The 20,207-nt window shown below is 41.4% G+C and overlaps 2 protein-coding genes and 1 non-coding gene across 3 annotated transcripts in view; 1 reads left to right on the forward strand and 2 right to left on the reverse strand.

Annotated features, from left to right (window-relative positions):
• Kdm5a (lysine demethylase 5A) overlaps positions 1-20,207 on the forward strand; it is a 137,856-nt gene that overhangs the window by 111,954 nt on the left and 5,695 nt on the right. Inside the window, 4 exon segments of the mRNA XM_045137268.1 lie at positions 181-324; positions 9,700-9,859; positions 10,916-11,136; positions 15,335-15,745. Of these exon segments, the coding sequence (XP_044993203.1) occupies positions 181-324; positions 9,700-9,859; positions 10,916-11,136; positions 15,335-15,745 (936 nt within the window).
• Positions 2,869-2,996, reverse strand: LOC123455901. Its single transcript, XR_006634204.1, has one exon. It is a non-coding gene; the product is annotated as a U6atac minor spliceosomal RNA (small nuclear RNA).
• LOC101607879 (zinc finger CCHC-type and RNA-binding motif-containing protein 1-like) lies at positions 4,465-5,243 on the reverse strand. Its single transcript, XM_012951358.2, has 2 exons — positions 5,000-5,243; positions 4,465-4,757 (listed from the first exon to the last, which is right to left on the reverse strand). Exons 1-2 carry the CDS (start codon positions 5,241-5,243, stop codon positions 4,465-4,467), a joined length of 537 nt encoding a protein of 178 aa, XP_012806812.2.

Raw genomic sequence — 20,207 nt, forward strand, 5'->3', positions numbered from 1 at the left:
GCCAGTAGTTATATAATCCATAGCATCTTCCTTCTGTATATACCCATTGCTGCTTTGTTGTTAAACAAACCCATTATTTTTGTGGGCTGTCACTAATTAGCAGCTTTCTAAGTTCTTTACATGTTGTTAATGTTAAGCACATACTTGTTTAGTGTACCTCTGTTTATCTTTTTTGTTTAGGGACACTTACCTAGTTTTCAGCAGTCTGCTTTTAACCGGATAGTAAGCAGTGTATCATCTTCTCCTCGACAAACAATGGACTATGACGATGAAGAAACCGATTCGGATGAAGATATTCGGGAGACATATGGCTATGACATGAAGGTAATTATAGGGACAGGCTGTGGGAACTATTTGGTGACTTTCTTAAAAAGCTACTGAATGTTGATTTATGAGGCCTGAAAGTAGAAGAAAAAGCTAATCATCTATTTATCCTTATATATGGTTTTGTTTTGTTTTGAGATAGAGTCTTGCTCTAGCCCAGGCTGTCCTTGAACTCACAGTGATCCTCCTACCTCTGTCTCTCATGTGCTGGGATTAAAGGTGTATGCCACTTAAAGAGAATATTTAAAGTTTGTTTGCTTTGGTTTTGCAGAGGAAGAGTCTCACTTAGCCCAGCCTGGTTTCAGACTTATGGTGATCCTCCTACCTCGTTCTCCTAAGTGCTGGGATTAAAGGCCTATATCACTATGCCAAAAGTTTGTATTTATCTTCCTCATCTTTTTTTTTTTTTTTTTTTTTTTGAGGTAGTCTCATTCTAGCCCAGGCTGACATGGAATTCACTATGTAGTCTCAGGCTGACCTTGAACTCAACAGTGATCCTCCTACCTCTGCCTCTCAAGTGCTGGTATTAAAGGCATGCGCCACCACGCCTGGCAATTTTCTTCATCTTATAATTTCTTAGGCCCTAAAGATAATAGGACAATATGCTTTTAAATTTTTTTTTGGCATTTTTGTCTATTTATTGAGAGTGACAGACAGTGAGTGAAAGAGGCAGAGAGAGAGAGAAAAGGCACACCAGAGCCTCCAGCCACTGCAAATGAACTCCAGACACATGCGGCCCCTTGTCCATCTGGCTAACGTGGGTCCTGGATAATCAAGCCTTGAACCGGGGTCCTTAGGTTTCACAGGCAAGTGCTTAACCACTAAGCCATCTCTCCAGCCCAACTAGAACAATATACTTTTAAGTTACTGACAGCTTTCACTGTTGGTACTGCTTTTTAGCTCATCTTTCAATTGTTAAAGTTTGAGGCTGGAGATGTAGCTCAGTGGTAGAGCATTTGGCTAGCATGTTTGAGGCCTTGGATTCTGTCCTCAGCACTACCAAAAATGTCTGTGCAGTTGTGGTGGCTTGAATGTGAAGTGTTCCACATAGCCACATGTGTTAGTGATTGAGCCTCATCCTTTGTCCCCAGCTGGCAGCAGTTTGGGAGATGGAACCTTGCTGGAGAAGGTGTGTCACTAGGGGTGGACCTGGTGCTAAGACTACTTCCACCCACAATATGTGACAGTTTCTTGCTCTTGCCATGATGAAATTTTCCTGGAAACCTTTCTTTCCATAAGCTACTTTGGGTTGAGTGTTTCGTCCCAGCAACAAGAAGCTAACTGCAACTGCAGTTATGCTTTAAGTAGTCCACTCTACATGTGCTTTGAGTCTCCCGTTCTCATTTCTGCACCACCACTGCCGTGGAGAAGGGACTGGCAGGTGGCGGGTGCATTCACCTTAGGCCATGCAACAGAAATAAAAATATATTTAGTACTCCTAGTGGCAGCAGGCTAGGCAGTAACTAGGGTACCTCATGTAGCACAAGGCATTGTGCTTTAAAACAATATAAACTAATGAGCTGTTAACTGGGTAGGTAAAGTTTCTGAGTTATATGAATCACTGTTGCTACATTCATTTGACAGTCTTGTTGCAGAGCTCAGGAGCATACTGCTGAACCACTTTAAATTATGTATTCATATTTATTTTAAATATATATGTGTGCGTGTATATTATATATTTATTTACTTGTTGGCCAGCAAGACAGAGAGAAAGAAAGAGAGAATGGGAGCACCAGGGTGTCTGGCCACTGCAAATGAACTCCAGGTTTATGTGCCACCTTATACATCTGGCTTTACATAGGTACTGGGGAATCGAACTTGGGTCATTAGGTTTTATAGGCAAGCACCTTAGCCACTAAGCTATCTCTTCAGCCCTAAATATTTTTATTTACTTACTGGAGAGAGTGAGAGAGAATGGGTGTGCCAGGGCATAAATAGCAGTAGGAAGCTGCTAATTATGATAGATGTGGTCGATCCCAGCATTCCTGCTATGTTTTTGTGGGGTGGGCTTAAGTCAGAGGCTCTGAAATGATCCGTCTGAATTCTGTTCAATACAGTATACCTCCACAAAAGTGGTGTGGTGACTTGATCAACAGAAGCAAAGGTGTAGCAGCCAAGTTATGGATAGAAGTATAAAAGGAGACTAAGCCGGGCGTGGTGGCGCATGCTTTTAATCCCAGCACTCGGGAGGCAGAGGTAGGAGGATCACCGTTGAGTTCAAGGCCGCCCTGAGACTATATAGTGAATTCCAGGTCAGCCTGGGCTAGAGTGAAACCCTACCTCGAACCCCCCCCCCCAAAAAAAAAGGAGACTAATCTTTTAGAGCTCAACACAAAGTTTAAATTGTGGGTATGGTTTATTTTACTACAATTAAAGAAAAACAAAACAAAACCAAGAACTGGGCGTGGTAGCACACGCCTTGAATCCCAGCACTAAGGAGGCAGAGGTAATAAGATCGCCATGAGTTCTAGGCCACCCTGAGACTACATAGTCAATTCCAGGTCAGCCTAACCTAGAGTTAGACCCTACCTTGAAAAAACAAAAAAACAACATTGGTTAGATGGCACAAAGTAAGTGGTAATACCTTAACCCTGTATGCATGTCATAAGGCCCAGGGGCCTCTTCCATTCTTGTCAAGGGAAGTGCTAACCTTCTCTCCTTTCATACAGCACAGTTTGCTACACTTGAAGAAGTCCAGGGCTAATAGATGGCCTCAGAAAAAACCATTTAGAGCGATGTACTTTGTTACCTGAGTATAGCTACTCCTAACTTGTTTTTAACAATTGGGTGGTGTGTTAATTCTTTACACTTTCAGTGTGTGTGTCATCAGCGAGTTATATTCCTGGCATGCAACAAATAGTTGGATCATTTTTATTTTTTTATTTGCAAACAGAGAGAGGAAGGAGAGAGAGACACAGAATGGGCAGGCACACCAAGGCCACCAGCCACTGCAAATGAGCTCCAGATGCATGTGCCACTTTGTGCATCTGGCTTTATGTGGGTCCTGGGGAATCAAACCCAGGTCATTAGACTTTGCAGGCAAGCAATTTAACTGCTGAACAATCTCTCCAGCCCCTTGTTTGTTTGTTTCTTTGTTTAATCCAGTCTACTAGTGTACATATTTTAATTGGAGAGCTAAAACCATTCACATTTAGGGTTATTATTGAATGGTGTTTGCTGATTTCTATAATTTGGTTGGTGGTTTTCCTTGTTGATAAGAATAGTTCATTCTTTAAAAAAAAAAGAATAGTTCATTCTAGCTGGGCGTAGTGGCACTCAGGAGACAGAATTAGAAGGATTGCTGTGAGTTCAAGGCCACTCTGAGACTGCCATGTGAATTCCAGGTCAACCTTGGCTAGAGCAAGACCCTACCTTGAAACCCCACCCTTGAAAAAAGTAGTTCATTCTTTATTATTTGTTTGTATGAGTTTGAGTGCATGACTGTGTGGACGTCAGAGGACAACCCCCCAAGCATTGGTCCTCACCTTACACCAGGCTGCTTGACCTGCAAACTTTAAAATATTCTCCTCCCATCTCAACCTCCCATCTTGTCATAAGAGAATAAGACTACAGAAGCTCAATATTCTGTCCACTTTTGTGTGAATGTGGACATCTGAACTCGTGTGTCCCAGTTGTACAGCAAGCACTTCATCCACTGGACCACCTCCACAACTCTGTGTTGTTCTTTCTCTCCTAACTTGTATTATGACACCCCCTCTCCCAGCAACCATAACTACCAATAATTTCTCTGATAGGGGTGGGAACTCATAAGCCCTTCCCCCATCCTTCATGAAATGGTGACTTTCCCTATCATGTAATTGAGGCCTTTTTACCACTGAGCCATCTCCCCAGCCCAGCTGGCACTATCTTATACATATAACCAGAGCTGCTGTAAGTTCATGAATGTAGTGACCGTATCATATCCAGGTTAGAGAGCTTCCCAGCCTTCCTCCCCACCCTTTAACTCTTACACTCCTTTTTTTTTTTTAATTTTAAAGATTTTTTTTGTATTCTAATATTTTGATGATATTTACATAAAATATACTTTCAATCACTGAGTTTTTCCTCATCACTGAAGTATGTGCTCTTCTTTATCCTTGGACATCGACCCCCGGGACTGGGCCTCCATCTGTTTTGCTCTTATTCAATTTGGGCTTGCTGGAAGGCAGTGGCCTGACTGAGACTGTCCAGAGCCGGATCCTCCCCCTCTTCTTCACTTACTTCTACCTCTTCAATTTCTTCTTCTGGCTCCAGAACTTTCTTTTCTTTCTTTTTTTCTTTCTTCTGTGGGGGCTCCCGTTCTTCAAGCATATTTTTGGGGCAGGCATAACTTAAGTGTCCACTTTCCCCACATTCATAGCACTTAGATTTATCAAAGTAGTTTCTCCTGTGGATGAATTCAGCAGCTCTTCCACTGTCAATAGCAATACTCACTTTTTTTTTTTTTTTTTGGTTTATTTTTATTTATTTATTTGAGAGCAACAGACAGAGAAAGAGGCAGAGAGAGAGAGAGAATGGGCGTGCCAGGGCCTCCAGCCACTGCAGACGAATTCCAGATACATGCGACCCTTGTGCATCTGGCTAATGTGGGTCCTGGGGAATCGAGCCTCGAACCGGGGTCCTTAGGCTTCACAGGCAAGCGCTTAACTGCTAAGCCATCTCTCCAGCCCAATACTCACTTTTATCACTCTACCAAATAACTGCTTGTTGTTTATTGCTCTTGTACAGTTTTGTGCAGAGTCTTTATCCAAGAATAAAATAAGTGCAACCCCATTATTCTTCCTGTTATCTTTGTCTTTCATTATAGTAACCTTCACAACTTTGCCATACTTGGAAAATATCTGGTACAAGTCATTGTTTGTTAGGGAGAAGGGCAAGTTGGATACATAAACTGCTCTTACTGGGAGCCTAGCCACCATTCATTTCTTCAGTGGGGCTGAGGAGCGCAAGCCAGGCTGGCTGGGGCTCAAGCCCGAAAAGTTCTCGGCCGACTCAGCAACGCTGACATCCAGAACCCAGGCAGGCAGGCAGGTGCCATGTCAGGAGACAACAACAGTGATGGCCTATTTTAAAGATTTTTAAAAATATTTTTATTTATTTATTTGCAAGTAGAGAGAGATACAGAGAAGAGAGACAGACAGAGAGAATGGGTGCACCAGAGCCTCCAGCCACTGCAAATGAACTCCAGATACATGTGTCACCTTGTGCATCTGGCTTACGTGAGTTCTGGGAAATTGAACCTGGGTTCCTTAGACTTCACAGACAAGTGCCTTAACTGCTAAGCTATCTACAGCTCTCACTCTTACATTCTTTAAAAAAAAATTTTTTTTGTTCATTTTTATTTATTTAGTTGAGAGTGACAGAGAGAGAGAGAGGCAGACAGAGAGAGAGAGAATGGGCGTGCCAGAGCCTCCAGATGAACTCCAGACGCATGCGCCCCCTTGTGCGTCTGGCTAACGTGGATCCTAGGGAATCGAGTCTCAAACCAGGGTCCTTATGCTTCACAGGCAAACATATAACTGCTAAGCCATCTCTCCAGCCCTCACTCTTACATTCTTGCTATTCTCATTTCCATTTTTATTAGACTTGGGCAAAGGTGATATAGATGTCTCTGTTAGGCTGAATGCTCAACACTTTGACTAGTTATGAGATTCTGCATTGAGGCCCATTGCAACGTGAAAGTTGTTCTGCCAGGCTGAGAGCAGCACTAACCTCTGAGTATGAATATTTAGAAGGCACTTTAACAACCTGTCTATTTAGCAAAGCATCAGTATGTAGGTTCTCCCCTAGGGCCTAGGGCCTCCCTAGCCATGGACTTTTGACCTGGTTTACAGTATCAGGCACGAATTCCTGTTTGTAAAGTGGGTATTATATTCAGTCAGAAAGTGGTTGATTATCTCCATCATACCAGTATTGAACCAGTGAACATTTCTTGCCTTGTGGGTCAGTATTATAGCATCCAGGGTCTACATTGTGTGAGGCAGTTGATATTTATTCATTTATTTTAGTGTCTGAATATAGTATTTCCTGATTTTGTCTTCAATGATATTCAGTCTCTTGATGTATCTCATCATCTTTTTTTTTTTTGCTTGATTTGTTCAGTTTTTCATTTCTATATCCCTCCCTTCGTGTCCTCTTTTGCACCCAACCTCAATTTCCTTGCTGAATTTCTCATCCATGTTGCCAACTTGTTTTTCTAAATTCTGAAGTGACTTTCTTATTTCCCTCATCTGCTTGTTGAATCCTCATTGATGTCTCAGAACTTTTTGTTTTTAAATTTTATTTCTTTGTAAGCACAAAGAAGAGAGAGATGGAGAGGGAGAGAATGGGCACACCAAAGCCTCTAGCTTTTACAGATGAACTCCAGATGCATGTGCCACTTTGTACATTTGGTTTTATGTGGGTAATGGGGAATTAAACCTAGGTCCTTAGGTTTTAGCGGGCAAGCACCTAAACTGCTAAGCTATCACTCCATCCCATCACTGATCATGTATTTATTTATTTAAGAGAGAATGTGTGCAACAGTGTCTTCAGCTGCTGCAGATGATCAGGAGTCAAACCTGGGTCCTTTGGCTTGCAGGCAACCATTTAACCACTAAGCCATCTCTCCAGCCCTAAAACTAGACTTTTATCAAGAGATCACTGTATTAAGCAAAATAAGTCAGATTCAGACAAATATTTTCTGTTCTCCTATATTTTATATGTACGTACACAATGTGTATGTATATATGTATAGCAAGTTGAAGTGAAACTTCCTGGGAGAACAGATGTAAGAATATAAGTGAGGCCGGCGTGGTGGCACACGCCTTTAATACCAGCACTTAGGAGACAGAGTTAGAAGGATCCTCGTGAGTTCGAGACCACCCTGAGGATACAGAGTGAATTCCAGCTCAGCCTGGACTAGAATGAGACCCTATGTCAATAATAATAAAAGTGAGAAAGTTTTATAAGTGGGGGAGGGTATGGCAGGTATGACCAAAGTACATTGTATACTTGTTTGAAGATACATACAATACCAATTTATAAAAGAAAACTAGGGGACTAAAGAGATGGCTCAGCAGTTAGGGCAGTTGCCTGTAAAGCCTAAGGACCTGGGTTTGATTGCTCAGTGTCCACGTAAAGCCAGATTCATAAGGTGGGATGTGCACCTGGAATCGTTGCCAGTAGTTAGAGGCCCTGGCACACCCCATCTGCCTCTCTCTCTCTATCTCTCTCTAAATAAAGAAATAAATAAAATATTTGAAAAAAATAAAAGAAGACTAAGGGTAGAGAGATGGCTCAGAGGTTAAGACACTTGGAAAGCCTAACGACTGGGGTTTGGTTTTCCATTACCCACATAAAGCCAGATGCACAAAGTGGCACATGCATCTGGAGTTAATTTTCAGCATCTGGAGGTACTGGCATGCCCATTCTCTCCTCTTCTCTTTCTCCCTCCCCACCTCCTTCTAAATAAATTAATTAATAAAGAAAACTAGGAAGTTGGGTATGGTGGCTCATATCTTTAATCCCAGCACTTGGGAGGCTGAGGTAGGAGAATCACTGTGATTTTGAAGCCAGCTTGGGCTGCAAAGTGAGTTCCAGGTCACCCTGGGCTAGAGTGAGATCCTGCCTAAAACACATACACAACTAAATTTGTTTTGTTTTGTTTTGTTTTGTTTTGTTTTCAAGGTAGAGTCTTGCTCTAGCTCAGGGTGACCTGAAACTCACTATGAAGTCTCAGGGTGGCCTTGAACTCATGGCAGTCCTTCTACCTCTGCCTCCCAAGTGTTGGGATTAAAGGCGTATACCACCAAGCCTGTCTTAATTTTTTTTTGATATCTTATTATTTTGAGATGGAAGAGGCAGATAGAGAATGGGCAGACCAGGGCTTGTAGCCATTGCAAACAAACTCCACATGCATATACTACTTTGCATCTGGCTTATATGGGTACTGCAGAATGGAATCTGGGTCCTTAGGATTCTCAGACAAGCACCTTAACTACTAAGCCATCTCTCCAGCCCTGTTTGTTTGTTTGTTTGTTTGTTTGTTTGTTTTAATTGGCATTTCATTTTTTCTGGATTCTGTTAATAATGAGTGGCAAATTTTTGTGGAGTCGTTTTGCCTTGTTTCTATATTTCTTGTGTTTCTGGGTTGTGATTTGTACTTGGGTTAGGGTCATTATCTCTTCTGATTTCATTTGAAGGCTTTATTGAGCAGTACTCAACAGCTGAATCCCCAATACTCAAAGTGGAGAAAATAAGCCACTGTGACAGCAACAAGATCAAACAAAACAAATACAAAAATGTAATTGTAATCAATTAAAACCATCTACTTCACCACCATAGAAATTACCATAGAAAAGAAAGTAGAGGCTTGGGACATGGCTCGGCAATTAGAGGTGCTTGTTTGCAAAGTCGGCTGGCCTGTGTTCTTTCCTCCAGCTCCCATGTAAGGCTGGATGCAGAGTAGCACATACATGTGTGATCCCATGCTCCTAGGACAGTGGGGGATGATGTCAGAAGAATCTGTAGCCCACTTTGGTTCGCAGTCATTTATAATACCAACAGACCTTGTTCAAAGAAGCTGAGACATGGAAGCTGTCTCTGATCTCCATGCCTGTGCCACAGCACGCTTGCCTATGGACACACAGGAATCTTTATAAAGAACCAGGTGCTATAGTGGTCTTTTCTAATGCCAGTACACCTGTGGAGGCCTGTGAGAGGCAGATACAAAAGAGTCTTCAGGAAACTTGAAGGCCAACTCACCTGGTGAACACAGCCGTGAATGAGAGGTACTTTCCTCAAACGAGGTGGAAGACAGCCACCAAGTGTGTGCTCTGACCTCTACATGTGTCATGCATGGGCATTTTTGCATACCAAAATAAGAAAGAGAGGGAGACAGGAGGAGAGGGGAGGAAAGGGAAAAGGAAGGAAAGAAAAAAAAGTTAAAATAATAAACTTTGAACTTTAAGCTGGGCATGGTAGCACATGCCTTTAATTCCAACACTTGGGAGGCAGAAGTAGGATTGCTCTGTGATTTCAAGGCCATCTTGGAAATGCTGAGTTCCAGGTCAGCCTGGGCTAGAGTGAGACCTTACACTTGAAAAATCTGAAACTCTTAAAAAAAAAAAAAAAAAGTCAAGGTTTCTAAACTTGGTTGTAAAGTTGTGTAGGTTAGACTAGAAAGTGGATCATTTAATATTGTTTTAAGATTATCTCTGTTGATTATTTTGGTTTCTTTCCCCCTAATGGTAACTTTTTAAGTTCCTAATGTACCTTTTCTGTTTTACTTACCACCAATAGTTTGTGTCCTGTTTCAGTATCAGAGTTTATAATCTGAAAGCCTTCATAAGGTAACTGGGTGTAACTCTGAACTCCTGTCTTTGTCCTCTTCAGGACACAGCCAGTGTGAAGTCCTCTAGCAGTCTGGAACCCAATCTTTTTTGTGATGAAGAAATTCCCATCAAGTCTGAAGAAGTGGTAACTCACATGTGGACAGCACCTTCGTTCTGTGCAGAACATGCTTATTCTTCTGCTTCTAAAAGTTGTTCTCAAGGTATTACCCTTTGAAAAAATTATAAAGCTGGCCATAGTGTACCTTTTGCCATGGGCAACATAGAGAGTCTACCTTTTGTACCTTTCGTGCATGTATCTTTGTTTTACTTAATTTTTTTTTTTTTAATTTGAGAGCTAGACAGATAGCATGGGTATGCCACGGCCTCCTGTCTCTGCAGATGAATTCCAGACACATGGAACACTTTGTAACTTTGTATGTCTGGCTTTACATGGACACTGGGGAATCAAACCTGGGCTATCAGGCTTTACAAGCAAGCATCTTTAACTACTAAGCTACCTCTCCAGCCCTTGTTTTGCCTTTTTTTTTTTTTTTTTTTTTTTGCCTTTTTTTTGAGGTAGGGTCTCACTCTGGCCCAGGCTGACCTGGAATTCACTGTAGTCTCAGGGTGGCCTCGAACTCACAGCAATCCTCCTACCTCTGCCTCCTGAGTGCTGGGCTTAAAGTCATGTGTCACCACACAGCATTTTTTTTTAATAGAATCAATAATGAGTATTAAAAAAAACAACAACCTGGGGTTGGAGGGATGGCTTAATAGTTAAGGTGCTTGCCTGTGAAGCCTAAAGAACCCATGTTCAACTCTTCAGATCCCATGTAAGCCAGACTCACAAAGTGTTGCAAGTGCTCAAGGTCACCCATGCACACAAGATGGTGCATGTGTCTGGAGCTCCATTACAGTGGCTAGAAGCCCTGGTGCACAAATTCTCTCTATCTGCCTCTTTCTCTCTTTCTCTCTCACATTAATAAACAAGGGCCAGGCTATTGGGCTTGCCTGAGGGGGAAAAAACACACAAGTCAGAGGTAGGAGGATTACTGTGAGTTTGAGGCCACCCTAAGACTACAGTGAATTACAGGTCAACCTGAGCTAGAGCGGGACCCTATCTCAAAAAAATTAAAAAGCTTCATCACGACACACATCCAGATCCAAAATCAGTATAACGAGAGAGAGACATCCTTCTCCAAAAGCATTTACTTTGAAAATATATTTGTGCACCATTTTTACTTCTTTATTTTGTTTTATGGCATTTGGGGAAAAAGGTTCTAGCACCCCAAGGAAGCAACCTCGGAAGAGCCCTTTGGTTCCTCGAAGTTTGGAACCTCCAGTATTGGAGTTGTCACCTGGAGCTAAAGCCCAGTTGGAAGAACTCATGATGATTGGAGACCTCTTAGAAGTGTCTTTGGATGAAACCCAACATATATGGCGGATTTTGCAAGCCACACACCCACCCTCAGAAGAAAGATTCCTACATATATTGGAGGTATGGACTTAATACTAACTTTAAAAAGATCATTTATTTGTGCGTGTGTGTGCTCACTCACATGCATGAGGGCCACTTGCCACTGCCAGTAAACACCAGAGACTTGCTTTTTGCATCTGGCTTAACAGGGGTAGCTTGGGAATTGAACCTCGGCTAGCAGGCTTTCCAAGCAAGGGCCTTTAACTAGTGAGCTACCTCTAAGCCCATAATATTTAATTTTTTAAAAGCTGCTGTTTCTGCTTATAAGAAGCAAGAATTTAAAACCATTTACCTATGTGTGTGACTCAGGTCTGTGATCCCATTACAGAGGAGGTAGAGACAGGAGGCTGAGTTCAGTATTATCCTTGACTACATAGCACATTTGAGGCCAGCCTTGGGTAGATGGTATTTATCTCAGCGACAAAAACAAGGAGTTAAGAACAATGTCCTTGGTCTAGAGTGAATGGGAAAATGTAGCTCTTCAAAAATATACAGGGCTGGAGAGATGGTATAGCAGTTAAGGCGTTTGCCTGCAAAGCCTAAGGACCCATGTTTGACTCTCCAGATCCCATGGAAGTCAGGCACACAAGGTGGCACATGTATCTGGAGTTCTATCTACTGCAGTCGTTGGAGACCCTGGCGTGCCAATTCTCTCTCATTAAAAAGGGGGGAAAAAAAAAAGACAGTCTGTTAGGTTTCCCTCAGGGGAAAAAAAAGATGCAACAAATAGTCAAATAGAAGGCATATGCAATAAATATTAAGAACCCTTTGATTCTGCCAAATGTGGTAGCTTTTACTTGTAATTCCAGGGCTTGAGAGGCTAAGGCCAAGAGGATCATGAGTTCAAGGCCAGCTTGGGCTATGTAGTGAGCCCCTCGCTAGCCTCAGCTATATAATGAGACCTTGTGTCAAAAAAAAAAAAAAAAAAGCCAGGCATGGTGGCGCACGCCTTTAATCCCAGCACTCGGGAGGCAGAAGTAGGAGGATCGCCGTGAGTTTGAGGCCACCCTGAGACTCCATAGTTAATTCCAGGTCATCCTGGACCAGAGTAAGACCCTGCCTCAGGAAAAAAGAGAGAGAGAGAGAGAGAGAGAAAGAAACAAAGAAGGGAAAAAAAATCATCCAAAGAAGCAATGGCTCCAATTCTGGCATTTGAACTCCCAGTAGTATTTTCCATTAGTCCCTTAATAGAAAGGGACAGTGTTGCCGGGCGTGGTGGCGCACGCCTTTAATCCCAGCACTCGGGAGGCAGAGGTAGGAGGATCACCAAGAGTTCGAGGCCACCCTGAGACTACATAGTGAATTCCAGGTCAGCCTGAGCCAGAGTGAGACCCTACCTCGAAAAACAAAAGAAAAACAAAACAAAACAAAAAAAGAAAGGGACAGTGTTATGTCACCAATTTTTCGTGCACATACACTTCACATACTGTAAATTTTGGGTTGGGAACAGATACAAATTTAAGGTAGGCTAATTTGGATATGATTTTTTAGTCTACAAAGCATTTTCCTCACATTCTTTATCTCATTTAATCTGCTTTATTATAACAAATTAAGAAATCCAAACTATTAATAATAAAGAGGTTAAATATTTTATTAAAAGTATAATATGGGCTGGTGAAATGGCTTAGTGGTTAAGGCATTTGCCTGTGAAGCCTAAGGACCCCGGTTTGATTCCCCAGGACCCACGTAAACTAGATGCACAAGAGGGAGCATGCGTCTGGAGTTCGTTTACAGTGGCTAAAAGCTCTGGAGCCCCTATCTCTCTCCCTCTCCCTCTCTCTCTCTCTCTCTCTCTCTCTCTCTCTCTCTCTCTCTCAAATAAATAAATAAATAAATAAATAAATTTTAAAAAATAGCACAATAGACTTAAGGTAATTATATTCTGTTGTATTTTGTATTTTGCTATTTTAGTTTCCTGACAAATATTCTCAAGTCTCAAATAAACAAAAAATAAAATAAAATGTCTCAAATATTTTTTTAAACCTTTTTTTAACAATTATTTATTTATTTATTTGAGAGCAACAGACACAGAGAGAAAGACAGATACAGGGAAAGAGAGAGAATGGGCGCGCCAGGGCTTCCAGCCTCTGCAAACGAACTCCAGACGCGTGCGCCCCCTTGTGCATCTGGCTAACGTGGGACCTGGGGAACCAAGCTTCGAACCGGGGTCCTAAGGCTTCACAGGCAAGCGCTTAACCACTAAGCCATCTCTCCAGCCCTCAAATATTTTTTATTCAGTCTTTTTTTTTTTTTTTTTTTTTTTTTTTTTTTTTTTGAGGTAGGATCTTGGTCTAGCCCAGGCTGATCTGGAATTCACTGTGTAGTCTCAAGGTGGTCTTGAATTCATGGCAAACCTTTTACCTAAGTGGAGGGATTAAAGGCATATGCCGTTACACCTGACTCTTTCTTTTTTAATTGTTAATATTTTATTTATTTGCAAGCAGAGAGAGAAAATAGGCATGCTAAGGCCTCTAACCACTGCAGAGTCTAGACACCTGTGCCACTTTGTTGTGCATCTGGCTTTATGTGGGTGCTAGGGAATTGAAAACCAGGTCATTAGGCAAGAGCCTTAAAGACTAAGCCATCTTTCCAGCCCTGGAATTTCATTTTCTTTTTCTTTTCTTTTTTCCTTTTTTTGGTGGTGATCTTTTATATATATATATATATATATATATATATATTCTTTTATTACTTTTTTAAAGAAAATTTTTTTAAGAGAGAGAGAGAACTGGCATGCCAGGGCCTCAGCCACTGTAATCAAACTCCAGAGACTTGTGCCACCTAGTGAGCATGTACGACCTTGTGCTTGAGTCATCTTTATGCCCCTGTTTTGTTTTGTTTTTTTTTTGAGGCAAGCCCAGCAGTATGGCCTTTTCTTAATGTGTGAGACCACGAAAGAGAAAGAGAGAAAATTGGCAAGCCAGTGCCTCTAGCCACTGCAGTCTAACTCCAGATATGTGTGCCTCCTTGTATGCATGTGCAACCTTACACACTTGCGTTGCCTTACATGTCTAGCTTATGTGGGACCTGCCAAAATGCACATGGGTCCTTAGGCTTCACAAGCAAGCACCTTAACTGCTAAGCCAGGTCCCCACCCTTTTTTTTTGTGGTAGGGTCTCACTGTAGCACAGGCTGACCTGGAATTCACTATGTCGTCTCAGGGTGGCCTCGAACTCATGGTGATCCTGCTACCTGTTCCTCCCCTGCTTGCACCACCACGCCTGGCTCACCTATGGGTTTTTTAGAATATTTTATTTTTACATATTTATTTGAAAGGTAGAGAGAGAGACTGGGCATGCCAGGGCCTCCAGCCACTGTAAGCTAACGCCAGACACATGTGCCACCTTGTGCATCTAGCTTAGATGGGTCCTGGGGAATCAAACCTGGGTCCTTTAAGCCAGCCCAATTTATGTTGTTTGCTTCTTTGTTGGTTTGTTGGTTGGTTGGTTGGTTTTTTGGTTTCGTTTTTGAGGTAGGGTTTCACTCTAGCCCAGGCTGAGCTAGAATTCACTATGAAGATCAGGGTGGGCTCAAACTCAAGGTGATCCTCCTGCCTCTGCCTCTGCCTCCCGAGTACTGGGATTAAAGGCATGTACCACCACACCCAGTCCAAGATGTGTTTTTGTTTTTTTTTTTTTTTTGTTTTGTTTTGTTTTGTTTTGTTTTGTTTTTGAGGTAGGGTTTGAATCTAGCTCAGGCTGACCTGGAATTCACTATGTAGTCTCATGTTGGCCTCGAATTCACAGTGATCCTCCTACCTCTGCTTCCCATGTGCTGGGATTAAAGTCGTGCACTACCACACCCAGCTTCATTGTACTCTTTTTAAATTATTTATTTATAAATAAATGTGTCTGCATGCTTATGTGTGTATGTTCACACACCAGGGTGTCTTGCTGTTGCAGTTGAGTACTTCTCTGTCTTTATATGGGTGGCAAGAGAATTGAATTTAGGCTTTGCAAGCCAGTGCCTTTACCTGCTTGCTGAGCTATTAAACTCTGGTATTCTAAGGTCTCTGTATACCACCATGCTCAGCAGGAACTCTTTGGTTATCCCAAATATAAACTTAATATCTGTTAAGTTTCTGTTTCTCCTCCACCCTCTTCAGCCTTGATTTTATTTTGTCTCTGTTAACTTGCCTATTATAGGTACTTCACATAAGAGAATGACACTGCTTTTAAAGTCTTATATTAAAGTTGCTAGTATTTTTATATTTTTGAAGGATGACAGCATGGAGGAGAAACCATTAAAAATGAAAGGAAAGGACTCATCAGAGAAGAAAAGGAAACGGAAACTAGAAAAGGTCGAACAGTTTTTTGGAGAAGGAAAACAGAAGACTAAGGAGCTAAAGAAAATGGATAAACCTAAAAAGAAGAAATTAAAATTAAATACAGGCAAATCAAAGGAGTTGAATAAACTGGCCAAGAAGCTAGCAAAAGAAGAAGAGCGGAAGAAAAAGAAAGAAAAGGCTGCTGCAGCCAAAGTTGAGATTGTGAAAGAGAGTACTGAGAAGAAAAGAGAGAGAAAAGTGCTAGATATCCCTTCAAAGTATGACTGGTCAGGAGCAGAAGAATCTGATGATGAGAATGCTGTATGTGCAGCACAGAACTGTCAGAGGCCCTGTAAGGACAAGGTGAGCTACCAAGGGTTTGTAGTCCAGGATTAGCAGTCGTGGAGATGAACGGTTGATGTGGTAACAGCATATTTGTGAGTCCAGAATTTGGACTTCTAACATTTTTTTCTATAGTTTTTATAAACTTTTAAATAATTAAGTTCATAAATCGGTGTTTATTAGAAGAAATATATTTTTAGAATCATACACTTAGTGAACTTACAGGAGCATAGAGAAAGTATTTGACATACCCTTGCTAGCAGTGCACTTCCTATGCAGTGAGCAGAACAAATTTCAAAATACTCATAAGTTTCCTATATATAGGATGATTCAGAAGACATAGCCACAATAATATGAAAAAATCTGGGTAATATTCTAATAACTGTGGCAAATGACACTTAAGATTATGTCCCAATGACCTAAACTATTCTGGTCCTTATCCCATCAACACCCAAGCCCAATGGTATTTTCCTAGAATATGACCTTTTTTTTTTTTTTTTTTTTTTTTTTTTTTTTTTTTTTTGAGACAGAGGGAGGGAGAGAAAGAAAATAGGTACACCAGAGCCTCTAGCCACTAAAAACAAACTCTAGATGCATGCACCACTGTGTGCATCTGGCTTATGTGGGACCTGGAGAATTGAACCTTGTTCCTTAGGCTTCTTGGGCAAGCACCTTAAGCACTAAGCCATCTCTCTAGCCCATGACTTGCTTTTGATAGTAAATAATACAGACTTCTAATGGTATGGTTAAAATTTTTCCATTCTAAAATAAGTATAATAATTCAGTGTTGGCCACACTTCAGATAATACTTATGTGATCTTATAAGAAAATTTTTGGTTTTTTTGAGGTAGTGTCTCACTCTAGTCCAGGCTGACCTGGAATTCAATATGGAGTCTCAAGGTGGCCTCAAACTTACAGCGATCTTCCTACCTCTGCTAAGCCATCCCTCCAACCCAGAAATCTCAGTTCTTTAAGTGAATGGAAACATCTATTATCATTCTATCAAAAATGGTCATTAGGGGGCTAGAGAAATGGCTCAGCATTTCAGGCACTTGCCTGAAAGCCTAAGTACTCATGTTCAGCTCTCCAGATCCCATGTAAGCCAGATGCACAAAGGTGAGGCAAGCTCAAGATTTCACATAACCACTAGGTGGCTCAAGTGTCTGGAGTTTGATTATAGTGGTTGAAGCCCCGCTACACCAATTCTCCCTCCCTCTGTGTCTCTAAAATAAAAAGATAATAATTTTAAATGTCTACATCTCTCTCTCCGTTTCTCTGCCTCTTTCTCAAATAAATAAAATACTTTATAAAAATAGAATGGTCACAAGGAGGCATCTTGATAGCATTTGTAATCATAGCACCTTGGAGGTAGAGATAGAAGAGTATTGAATTTGAGGCCGTCTTTGGCTACCTGGTGAAATTTGTCTCAAAAAAAAAACAAAAACAATCCAGACATGGTGCCTCACACCTTTAATCCCAGCACTCGGGAGGGAGAGGTAAGAGGATCACCATGAGTTCAAGGTGACCTTGAAACTACATAGTGAATTACAGGTCAGCCTGAGCTAGAGTGAGACCCTACCACAGAAACAAAAACAGAACCTACCTTGGGCTGGAGAGATGGCTTAGCAGATAAGGCATTTGTCTGCAAAACCTCAGAATTCATGTTTGAATTTCCAGGTTCCATGTAAGTCAGACACACAGTGACACAAGCATGCCCATTCTCTCCCTCCCTCCCCCACCCCTCAAAATAAGTTTTAAAAAGACAAACATAAAAATCATAGTTTTAAGCCAGGCGTGGTGGTGCATGCCTTTAATCCCAGCACTCAGGAGGTAGGAGGATCACTGTGAGTTCGAGGCCACCCTGAGACTACGTAGTGAATTTCTGGTCAACCTGGACTAGAGTGAGACTCTACCTTGAAAAACCAAAAAAAAAATCATAGTTTTAATTTTGTTCTCATAATAACTCGTGTGTGTGTGTGTGTGTGTAATGTATTTATTTGAAAAGAAAGAGAGAATGGGTGCACCAGGGCCTCCAGCCATTGCAAACAAAATCCATATGCACGCACCCCCTTGTACATCTGGCCTACATGGATCCTAGAGAATCGAACCATGGTCCTTAGGCTTTGCAGGCAAACGCCTTAACCGCTAAGCCATCTCTCTAACCCTTGTTCTCATAATACCTCTTGATACTTAAATTTTGTTTTTGTTGTTTTGTCAAGGTAAGGTCTCACTCTACTCCAGGCTGACCTGGAACTCACTATGTAGTCTGAGGGTGGCCTTGAACTCAGGGTAATCCTCCTACCTCTAGCTCCCAAGTGCTGGGACTAAAGGTGTGCACCACCACGCCCAGTGATACTTAAATTTTTAAAGCCCTTCAATTTGAAAGCAGAATTGATAAAACTTCCTCACCGTTTCTTTCAGGTTGAGCCCTCACTTATCTTCTCAGTCAAATACTTACACAATTGTAGGGCCTGAAAGGAATCAAGAGGTTACTTTGTTCAGGCTTATTTTACCAATGATGATAGAGCCAATTCACAGAACCAGCACTATGTCACTATGACAGAATCACAAAAGAAAAAGCAGGCCTAGGCCTCTTGGCTCTGAGACTAGATTCTCCACTAATGCTAATATCTCAATCCACAGATAAGTGAAATGTAATTAGACAGACTCTCAAATTATGTGACACATATATAAGTAAGGCTCATTAGGGAGTTTCTATTTCCTCATGGAAGATGAATATGGAGTGAAATCAATATCCCATATTCTAATCTTTTGTTGTTGTTGTTGTTCACTTTTATTTATTTATTTGAGAGTGACAGAAAGAGAAAGAGGCAGAGAGAGAGAGAGAGAGAGAGAGAGGGAGGGAGGGAGGGAGGGAGGGAGAATGGGCACGCCAGGGCTTCCTGCAAATGAACTCCAGACGCATGTGCCCCCTTATGCATCTGGCTAACGTGGGTCCTCGAACCAGGGTCTTTAGGCTTCACAAGCAAGCACTTAACCGCTAAGCCATCTTTCCAGCCCCCATATTCTAATCCTTAAAGGATAAAAGCTATGCATATTTCAATGTGTTTCCCTTCAGTATCTCTTTAGTATTTTTTTCTAATATTGTCATACTTTTGGTTCACATTTTCATCCTGCTATATTCATTTTATAAGTATCTTTCTATATTATAAACTTTTTTGGGGGGGGGGTGTTCAAGGTCTGGGTCTCACTGTAGCTCAGGCTGACCCTGGAATTCACTATGTAGTCTCAGACTGTCCTCAAACTCTTGGTGATCTTCCTACCTCTGCCTCCTGTGTGCTGGGATTAAAGGTGTGTGTCACTACATCCTGCTTATATTATAAACATTCTAATACATTCATTTTATGTATAAATTAAACTTGTCATTCTTCTATGTTTATCATGACATTTTTTTCTCCTTTCTTTCTGGGTACTTGTGTGTATGTGTGGTATATACACATCTATGTGGGGACAAGAGGAGAACATTGAGTGTCCTCTGTCACCGTCCCACTTTGTTTCCTTGAGGCAAAGTCTCCCTGAATCTAGAGTTTTTTGACCAGACTGGCTGTCCAGGAAGCCTCCATGTTTTTCTTATCTTTACTGATCTCAAGACAAGTTTTCAGACCTGTGCTACCATACTGGCCTTTTTTTTTTTTTTTTTTCTGGTAGGGTTTCACTCTAGTCTAAGCTGAACTGGAATTTCCTACGTATTCTCAGGGTGGCCTCAGATTCACTATGATCCTCCTACCTCTGCCTTCTGAGTGCTGGGATTAAAGGCATGTGCCACAACGCCCAGCTGCTGGATTTATATATAGGGACTAGGAATTAAACTCAGGTCCTCATATTTGTACCACAAGCACTGTAGTCTGCTGAGCCAACTCCTCAGCCTCTTTTCCTATTAGTTAGTCTCTACACTAGCATTTAAATATAATTCAGTTCATCCATTATCCCTATGCTCTTCCTACACATGAAACTTTCTATAACATTTAACATAAATTAATATATGCCCTGCTTACTTAAACTGTTGTGCTAAAAATAAATAATCTCTGTGAAAGCACTTGTTAAAAGAAAATGCTAGGCTAGAGAAATGGCTCCATGGTTAAGGTACTTACCTGCAAAGCCTAAGACCCGCATTCAGGTCCCTAGTTCACACATAAAGTCAGATGCGCAGAGTGGTGCATGCATCTGGAGATCATTTACAGTGCCTGGAGGCCCTGGCACATCCATTCTATCTCTGTCTGCCTCTCTGTCTTACTAGCTCGCTCATTCATTCTCTCTGTCAAATATATATATATATATTGCACCATAGGTGTGAAGAGTGGTCATTACATTCGAATAGAACATGAGATTTGCTCCTAACATAATTGGTATTTTTTAAATACATTTGGACAGCATATGGATTTAGCTGAGAATTAAGAAAAAATATCTAGATCAAACTGTTAAAGGTGAACCCCATATGTTGTGCTCTTATATTGTTAGCTTA

This window comes from Jaculus jaculus, chromosome 18 (assembly GCF_020740685.1).
Source record: "Jaculus jaculus isolate mJacJac1 chromosome 18, mJacJac1.mat.Y.cur, whole genome shotgun sequence".
Classification (NCBI taxonomy): Eukaryota; Metazoa; Chordata; class Mammalia; order Rodentia; family Dipodidae; genus Jaculus; species Jaculus jaculus.